The 10174-nt window shown below is 35.3% G+C and overlaps 1 protein-coding gene across 2 annotated transcripts in view; it reads right to left on the bottom strand.

The window, feature by feature from the left end:
• Positions 1-6419: 6419 nt before the first annotated feature.
• The window catches only part of Pisd (phosphatidylserine decarboxylase), a 27551-nt gene continuing 23796 nt past the window's right edge, over positions 6420-10174 (bottom strand). For both annotated transcript variants that reach the window (XM_027360399.2, XM_027360407.2), the window contains exons 3-4: positions 9726-9970; positions 6420-8928 (exon numbers count right to left, since the gene is read on the bottom strand). In XM_027360399.2, coding sequence (XP_027216200.1) covers positions 8275-8928; positions 9726-9970 — 899 coding nt within the window. In that variant the 3' untranslated portion in view covers positions 6420-8274. The remainder of the gene's footprint in view (positions 8929-9725; positions 9971-10174) is intronic.

The following is a 10174-nucleotide window of genomic DNA, read 5'->3' as shown; positions in this document are numbered from 1 at the left end:
AGAAGTACCGTTTTTTTAAGAATCTGAAAAATATACTATTTAGGTAATACTTGAACATTCCAAATATAATATAGATTCCAGAATAAGAACATATGCAGAATTATTGATAGAATACAACTGATAAACTTAAGTGATAAAATCAAATCAACGATAGTGTTTCTTTTAGCGAAAAGAAAGATTTCGTGGAAACGTTACAAGAACGGGTAAAAAAAATAAGGCGAAAAACACGTCAAGTTTTCAAGAATAAAACGATACAGATTAAACCTCTATGAAGAGTTTCATTGTACTGCTAAAAGACTGTTTTCATTAGACCTTATTGGTATTTCAATGCATTGCACTTATAGAATTATTTGTTTTCATTAACACAAAATAACTACGGCAAGGAACCTTAACTAGGTATTTTCTTTTGAAGATATATGATTTGTTCAGAATAGAACTGCAGTTGCGATAATGGACTAAATATTTAACCTGGAAGACTTGCTTTTCTCCTCCATATGTTACCACTGTCTTAATACCTCCAGCTCATCGTCTATAATTTCTCTCTCTCTCTCTCTCTCTCTCTCTCTCTCTCTGTCTCTCTCTCTCTCTCTCTCTCTCTCTCTCTCTCTCTCTCTCTCTCTCTCTCTCTCTCTCTCTCTCTCTCTCTCTCTCTCTCTCTCTCTCTCTCTCTCTCTCTCTCTCTCTCTCTCTCCCTTCATTTTGTGCCTTACATCACTTTACTACTAGAATTTTCAGCTGCTGTACTTTGAAGATTTGTTGTCCCTAAGCAACTGATTTTCGGCCAGTTTGTTAATATTGTTTGAAGGTTGACCCCATGAATATTCACATATAGGGACATGCACAGGGCCGGTTTCAAGCCGATTTGACCGATTTGATGAAATTGGGCCCCGCACCTGAAGGGAACCCGCGCCAGCAGGCTCCTTTTTATCATATGAGGTATATATATATATATATATATATATATATATATATATATATATATATATATATATATATATATATAAATATATATATATACATATATATATATATATATATATATATATATATATATATATATATATATATACATGTGTGTGTGTGTGTGTGTGTGTGTGTGTGTGTGTGTGTGTGTGTGTGTGTGTGTGTGTGTGTGTGTGTGTGTGTGTGTGTGTGTGTGTGTGTGTATACATATATATATATATATATATATATATATATATATATATATATTAGCATAAGGGGAAAGAAGTTTTTGAAAGCTGAAACTAATTAAAACATACTCGAGGTCTACGGTCTCACAAGAGACAACAATTTGGCAATGGTCTCCATAGGAAACGCGATTGCTAAAGCTATTGAATTATAGATGTCTTGCAAGATTTTGCAAATTAAAAAAAAAACTAGAAAAATCTCTTTCCAAAAGAGTATGACTGTAATTGCCTTTCTTTCTATTAAATGTAAAACAAAACTTTTCATATTGCTTTTCAAAAATGTATTATACCAAGCATTTAATATTTATTCGATTTTTGGTTGGTTTGTATGTGTTTTTATGTGAAACATAACCATCCATAAATTTCAGTTTTCTAATTAGGCCCCGTAATTTCCTAGCACCGGTCCTGGACATACATACACACATAAATAAATGCATATCTGTTTAACTATCTCATAGATGTAGATTTATTTATTTAACCGGTAGATTTGTATGTCTAAACTGACATATATGCACTTACTTCTATGTATATATCACGTATAACGAATGTTCATTGGGTCTGGCCTCGCACGATCTTAACAAACCGGCCGTTTAGCAATCAAAATGAATTTGGCTTTCGCACGTATGTCTGCTCCCAACAATATATATGAAGACGAGGGATCACTTAGAACTACCGTCGTTTTACATTGAAACCTTCGTTACAGCTACTTTAATCTCTATTTTTCCATAAACCTTCAGTGAGTGTGTTCATATAGATTAGGGATCTGTTACCTTACTTTCCATTCCCACTGCATTTTCCTTCTTTAATTTAATTAAAGTTGTCAATAACAACAGTAATTTGTCTGTTATTTATGGAGAGTGATATAACTGGTGGCATGATCTCCTTAATGCGAAAAGTTCTCGTTCTTAGCTTGGGAACTACTATATTGTCTGCAATCAATCAATCAGTGGAGCCGACTCGACGGGCACATTGGCGAATGAACCCTTTGATTCCGGCCACAAGGGTTCCTCATGGCGAGCCGCCAGGCAGGCTCTCGGCCCATCTCTAACTCCTCACGACAGGTCAGGTCAATCTGTCCAAGCCACGTCTTCCTAGGTCTCCCCATAGCCCTATTCCACCTAGGGTTGCCTTGGGAATAGGCAGCCTGATGGGTAGGGTCATCCACAGGGAAAAGAGCTAGGTGCAAGTATAGCGGTCGCAGACTGTGGAAGTAACAGATCCTGTGCTGTTCTCACGTTGTTGAAGTTGGTTGGATACAAGGTCCAGCCAATTATAACCCCATAATGCTGGGCAAGGACCAGTTACAAAAGGCATCAAAACCAGGACACAAGGTAGTCTTGGTAATATCTCAGAAGAATGTGAGTGAGAACTTTGCCTGGTATGCTGAACAGTGTGATGCCACAGTAGTTATTGCAGTCACATCGACCCCTTTTTACCTTCCAAATAGGAATGGCAACACCTCTCAACCGATCTGGGGAAATTATAACAGACTGCCAGATGGCAGCCAGGACTGCATGCAAAACCCATGCTATAGGTTCACTACAAGCCTTTGATAATTCAACAGGTATATCACCTATGTGCACTGCTTTTCCACGCCTCAGCTTAGATATTGCCTTCTTACCCTCCATCAAGGTAGGTTCTTTGCGGATGGGTGGATCCGGTATAGGGATTGCGTTCAAACTAAGTGCTGAAATTGTCAACCTGATACAGCTGCTCAGTACCCAATCCAGCATTCTCGAACCCCGACATGAACTAAAATGGTCTGTCCGTCCACTGAGTGGACTACAGTGGAGAGCTTGGAGTTCAGAAAATACCCACATCTTCAGCTAGATTCCTGATATACTGTTCCTTGTCCCTTCTCAACAGTGTCAAAGTCCTGTGCACCAAAAAATGTAAGCAAATCCCGATCGCCATTCAGTCGAGCCATGCTGTATACATCTGTGGCCTGCAATGTGTCCTGTGTAATGAAATTCTGTAGGCCCTTCTCCAATGGGTTCCGAGCTGTGCCAATTATTTTGTGCTTAGATCAATCCGACAGAGCTTTAGGGTCTGTTAGGTTTTTGAGTATTGTGGATCAATCAGAGATAGCTGCAATGAATCCCTGGAAACACTCCTCGCTCAATCTGTCCAAGTGAAACACCCTGAGGTAAACACAGGAGAGACAGGGTTTTGAAGTGGACCCGAAGGGTAGCCAACAAGTGCAATAAAGGATGTGGTTGATCTTCTTGGTCACAGTACCTATATCACTATATTGTGTCTACCAATGTGGGTTGGAATGCCAATACCAGGAACCTCAGTTTTTAGGACCTAGGAAAGTGCTGGAAAAGGAGGCCATTGTCACTGCTGGAATCAGCGCTCGAGCCATAGGAAACAACAAACATGTCATAGACAGCTCGATGACAGCTAAATACCGCATCGAAGTCTCCTAGAACAATGTAAACATTTCGCTATGGACAAGTGTATGCTACAGATACAAATTTTGTGTAGGACAATTTCTTTCCAAATATCGGTAGGAGCATACACAACTATTAGAGCAGGCTCCAGTCTCAATCTCTTTATATGCTTATTAATTGAAAGAACCTTCACTACCAAAGGTTGGAGTCACCAGGAGATGGCTAAGTGACCTCCACTCCGGCCTGACCAGTATTAGGCATACCCATCCATAATGATCGTGCCGCTGCCAGGTCTTCATACCTCCAAAAGAGCAGCCACCACAAGTCTCAACCACTTCATTTGCCATGATATTCTGCCTACACAGCTGTTTATTGTCAATCACATCCTGAAAAGTGGTTTTGTTATTTCTTTGTCTCTTCTGTTTGGATATTATTTGTGACTTCTCCTTTTTCCCTCAGGGCAAATGTTGAAATAACTACATTTTATGTAAGCACTCAACTTCTAAGGTGAATATACCTCAGGCATGGATGTAATCTCAAGACAAAGTTTCCTGTATCTTTCTTCACCTGTTATTTATTAACCTGGAGTAGAGAAGACTCATTTTGCTCTGTTTCCTAGATTGATTTTAGTCAGAATCTTCATAATTTCTGCCACATTACTTTGGTAATACCTAACCCTGAATATGTGAATTATGAGTGAGGGCAGTTTTCCATGGCAGGGCTATCATACCTGTGGCCAGCAAGATTACATGAAAAATTAGTAGCCTGTGAAATTCTAATTATCATGAATGAAAGTAATTTATACTCGAGACAGAAAAATCCTGAATAACATTTCTTTCACCTTGGTAATAATGTGTGTGATGCATTGCCAAGGTAGGCCTCTTAAGTTTGAAAATCAAAATAGAATTGTACATTGAACTTCAGTAAGCTTTGATTAATGTATATACTTATATACCTTGTTATCATGAATGTCACCATCTAAGATTTTGTAAGTGAACTTAACTTTGTGTACAGGCATGTAACATCAGGCAGTATTTAACGCAATTCTGGGAATCTAGGTATGTATCTTTGTTGGCCCTCAAGTTTAAATAAAAATTGGCTTTGTTCCAAGGAGTAATTCAAGGGCTGCAATTTCCCTGAATGCTTCATCTCCACTTTGTAACTTTCTAAAGTGGTTTCTATGAATGTGTTTTACATAGGTAAAACATCACTTTCCACCAAGACTCTCCATTTCTGAATCTACATACAGTGTGAGATCTTTATTCATTCTAAGTAGTGCAGCGAGTTCACAACATTTGCCACTCACATCTTGCTGCTTTATTTTCCTCACAAGCATCCTAACATTGGTCTCTATCCTTATCCCATGAAGATCTCTCAGACAACTCCTCTGTCTGGACAGAGCATTTTAGTCCCATAATCATTATTTAGAAAGTTAGCAGTTTGTTGTGCACCTAAACTAACTTCTTACAAAACTAGAGATAATGCTAGACTTACTGCTAAAGTAGAAGGATGATTCTATATCACGGATTCATTTGAAGATGGTGAACCTCCTTCTCTAGTTTATATATACTCTTTCCTCCTCTCATCATCTCTTCCTTTCCTTTACCTACCCAAAGTCTTGAAAGACATCATCAGTTTCTCTTGGCACATAATGCATTATTGACTACAGTGATCTGGTTTTGTGCATTATGTCTGATGATCTTCAAAATCTATTGAATTATCATCGAACATACTTCTCACAAAGGACATTCAGGTAAAAAATATAACTCATCTAAAATTATCTGTCCTTTTGTAGAATTTAAAGTCAACATTTCATGTAGAAGTGAAAGGTGAAATTTGGGAAGTTCTGTATGAAATGGTGAAATTGCTTAGACACAGATCCTATTGCATCAAATATCTTTTAATTACAATACTTTTTGGCCATTATCTTCCTAAATCCATAATACAAATGGGAGGTTAGTCTTTTTTCTATAATGAAGTCCAAATACTTTCTGATGCCTTTTTAGAGATGGTCAAAGATGAAAGAGACAGACAAAAGGAAAGAGAAGAGAACAGTGACAGGGTAGACAACATTTACAGCAAGATAGCATTGAGAAAAAAATGTGATTCCAATGTATATTTTATGTTTCTCCATTCCTGTCTTTCGTTTTGTACAAAAGATTAATGATATTTCCATAAATTGCAGGACAGACAGAGGTAAAATCGGTGAATCCACTTACCATAACTTGTGTACATTTTCAATCTTAGAAAGTGGATCATTAAAAAAAGAAAAGAAAAAAAAAAAATATCTGGAGTGGGATAGATATGTTGATTTACATGGAATAATTTTAACATATCAATAACTAATCAAATATATATAATTGGAAATTTAAGGTATAAGTTTACTACATTTGATTGAAATGGTTGTGTTTTCTTGGTCCTAGATGTTGATTGTTTTGTGTAGCAGAGCATGAAGTACGGTTCCAAGCTTCCAATTGCAGTATATAAAATTACCATCAACAAGTATGTGTCCAAACACCTTTTTATAACTGTTTGTTGTACAGTATTCAGCTACTCTAGAATCCTTATACAATCATTTTGTCCAGAACTGGATAACTTCCCAAAAGCATAACTGCAGACGGATTGTAAAGGACGTATTACATTTCTGGAAAACTGATCCCAGAATGAAGATCACAGCTTTCATTCTTTAAATTTATTACATCACCCTTAGCAAATTTTTAAGTTGCTATATAATTATGCCATAACTTTTCTGTTTTTTCTTTTTTGACACTGAACACAGCATAAAGAATATTGATATTTAATCTCATTGTACATACAAAGGCATTAAAATAGCAAGTTTATATGAATATTTATTACAAATTCTGTACAAATATATATATTATATACACAACCTGATGGATATACAACAGTAGTAACAAAAATTCCAAATGTATTATCAACAAATACAAATGAAAGTTAATAACATATCTGACTAAATTTAACATATCTCAAAGTGTTAAACAGAAATTCATTATTGTGCTAAATTACTTTTAAGTTTTATAACAATTTGTTTACTGTTTTGCATAATGCTTCTTTTCTGTCATCCTTAAGCACTATGTGTTGCATCAATTCCTGCAACCTTCAACAGAATCAGCTGATCATGGACTTTACCATACATTTCCGGGCAAAGTAAACCATCCTGACAAATCCATTCTTCATGATCTTTAGGGCTAAAGTTAATGAAAAGTTTGTTAATTTGAACATAATCCTACTTTTCATACAAATTCCACCACTTCAAAACTGAGGCTTGATAACAAGGTCACTAACCATCCATCTCACAACTTCCATCCCTGATTTGTTTTGTTTACTTTCCTCATGATCCAAAGGCCAGTAATTTACAAAACAAATTAATCTTGTCAAGGGGCAACCCTCACAAATAAACACATAAAGCCAATAACAACATTCAAAGCCCAGACAAGCTACAGTAACCTTAAAGTCTTGAGCAAGAAAGCACCAGATACAATATTTACAATTGTCAAAACAGCCTCTGTTAACTTACTGTTTCCCCTGTTTGAAATGATCATATCATTTTCATTAGTCTGTGACTAAATTTCCTTCTAATTTCCGAGCTTTGGAGCAAACACATGAGCTGAGCTAATACAAGCAATTCCAACATTTCTGTCAGTGTGTGTGTGTTTCCAGATGCATAAGCATTTATATGACTATGTGGACATATTAACATGCATGTCTGTGTGAGCAATTGTTTACATCCTGTTGCACACTGAAAATATTCATTTCAATATTCTGCTTTCAAATTCAATATATACTTGATAAGGAAACAAATAATGTTTTAATTTAGTTAAGCCTAAAAGTCAATTACAAACATTACAAACTATATCTCATGTAATACTTTTTTCTTGTTCCTTGTGACTTGCAAGAAATAATATTTAGTGGAAACTGAAAATACTAAAGATAATGTTCATGTGACGCTTCTAGTAACAGTAATAAAGATGACAGTATAATAACAATAATAGTGATAACAAATATAATACATAATAACTAATAGTGATAACAAATATAATACAAATGCTAATAGAAATAATGTTAATAAAATAGTGATATAAAATTATTATATAAAAAAGATGTGTATTGCATATTTTTTTCTAGGAAGATAAGAACTATATCAAACTAAATTATTGAAAAGTATATAAATATACAATACATAAACACTTATTATCTCAACACTTCTAAATCCTGCAGTCTGAATACTATCCTGTTCATTTCTTAATACTGTCATCAATCTAATGCTGCCTTTGATGTATTGGTAATGTAACTGACCAGATTGATATGGCTTCCTTTCATTAACACCTCTATAGTGTATGGGAGTTAATGATCCAATAGAAAATAAAGCAACTGGAAAGACGTTTTGTTCTCTGTAACTTGACAGAAGAACAAATCCGCCTAAATATTTCATAGTCCAATATTCCCATCAGAGTGAAGATTAAATAAACTAAGATATTTACAATGGGTAGTACAGCATTCCACCAAACAATTTCCATACATTTTTAAGTAGTTATCTTCGTTATACAATGAATTCCCTTTTCACATCTGACAAAATGTATGAAAACTATACATGTCTTGATTATCTTTTATTATGATAACTTCTTTACAAGAAATATTTAAATACATTGTCTTTGCTATCACAAATATATTTACCTTTGAGGTCCTGGATGATTTATTTCAGAACTAGCTTTCCCTACATATGAATTAATTATTCTAAACAAACCTTGCCCTACTTTTACCTTCTGTCCTGCTTCTACACATATTTTTGTGTCTTTAGGGGCTTCAAAAACAAGAACAATAGTAGAACCCAGGTTAAATTCCCCAAAGTTACCCCCTCGACTTAATTCTACTGACTTTCCTTTGAAATGTTTATCTAAGAAGTTATCCTTTTGCCATTTATTTAGATTTGTTTTTAGTTCATCATCAAAATAAACCTTGACAGACCCAACGTTTGTGGCACCAACAGCTGTCATGGAGAAAAACCCATGCTTCCAACGTCCTACATAAGCTACCCTTTCATTTAAAATAAAGAGATCTCTCACCCAAGCAGCAATTGATGGATTAACACTGAGCAATTCTCCTGGGAAGTGTCTACGGAAGTGCACTTGCCAGTCTGCTGAGGAGTGGAAGCGATGATAATCACCAGGAGCTAAATAGATGACGCAGTGGTAAAGCATGTTGTTGTTGTCATTCAAACATGACCGGTGGAAACAACCATCATCAGTTTTACTATCAACTATCATTGGTCCTCCTTTGGTCCAGCAATTGGGTCCAAGAAACTTCCTTAATGGGTAGGTCACTCCCTGAAAACATAGTTATTAATTGTAAGAGGTTTAGCTGCAATCTGTACTTCATGTAAGAGTTACAGTATGAGATCAAGTTATATACAAAATAAAAATCAATATTTAAATTTTATTATCTGGTGGCCAAATTATATATTAAACTTATTTAAATAATGAAAAATGAAATGTGTGAATGTGCTAAAAATTGCTATAAAAAGTATATAACTTGTTTTTGATGTACTTTGTGTGAAAAGCAATAAGCTATTATTCTGGTTTAACAATGTATGATGGTCTTGGGAATGATGTTACTACCATAGCCTAGTCATATCTTAGTGTTGTCAATTGCAAACCTTTGCCTAATCTTCAGCATTCATGTAGAATTTAGAAACAAGACTCTCCTAAATGTTATCTGGCAACAGCATGCCACCTACTATAAATTTAGTTTATTGGCTGTGTTTCAAAAGAATTGGCTCTACATGTACTTAGTCACCAAGGATTCCTAAATATCTCTGTTTATACTCTTCCTTGGTGTCTGGATTTTTTTTTTCTATTCTTATTGTCATCAGTATTTTAATAACATAATATCAATAGTTACAAAATTTGAAAAAAAAATTCCCACCAAATCCTACAACCTCACTCCTTGGTGACTGAGCATTTATGGAGCTGTGTGCAATAAAATTCACAAAAAAATAATACACAGTACATAACCCCACAGCCACTGGGTTAACGAATGGTTGATATACAATCGCATAATGTATGTAAAAGGAAATTGGAAATGAACAAACAAATAAAGTAACAAAAAGATTTCACTATCTCACCTTTATCTGGTCAAGGGATCCACAATCTACAGTGCCAAATGACAGCACAGTTCCATCTGCCGGGCTGACTACTTCTGCAGAGAGGTCAACTGGACGAATCCCTTCTTTGAGCGACCTCCGAAATAAGTCTGAGAGGCAAGCATATTGATTCAAGTCCTCTACTTCAGCTTCTGCCATGTTGCATCCAAATGCTCGAACATAGAATCCAAGTACAGATTTTCTTGACCATTCTGGAAGCTTGATCCCTGAAATAGGAAAAAAAAAAATAAAATCACTCGTATAAAAAGCATAAGAATAACATCTTTGGTGTCTGTGTGTAGCTTCTAAGGTTATTACAACTCTAATGCAGCTGTAGACCATTAACTCACTTTTATTACATATGTGATAACAAAAGTATTAGGAATATTTCAGGAGGCTGTTGATAAATTAACAAAATAATAATATACATG

This window comes from Penaeus vannamei, chromosome 6 (assembly GCF_042767895.1).
Source record: "Penaeus vannamei isolate JL-2024 chromosome 6, ASM4276789v1, whole genome shotgun sequence".
NCBI classification, from domain to species: domain Eukaryota; kingdom Metazoa; phylum Arthropoda; class Malacostraca; order Decapoda; family Penaeidae; genus Penaeus; species Penaeus vannamei.
Note: the sequence above shows the minus strand (reverse complement) of the source record. Positions and strands in the feature narration are given on the sequence as shown.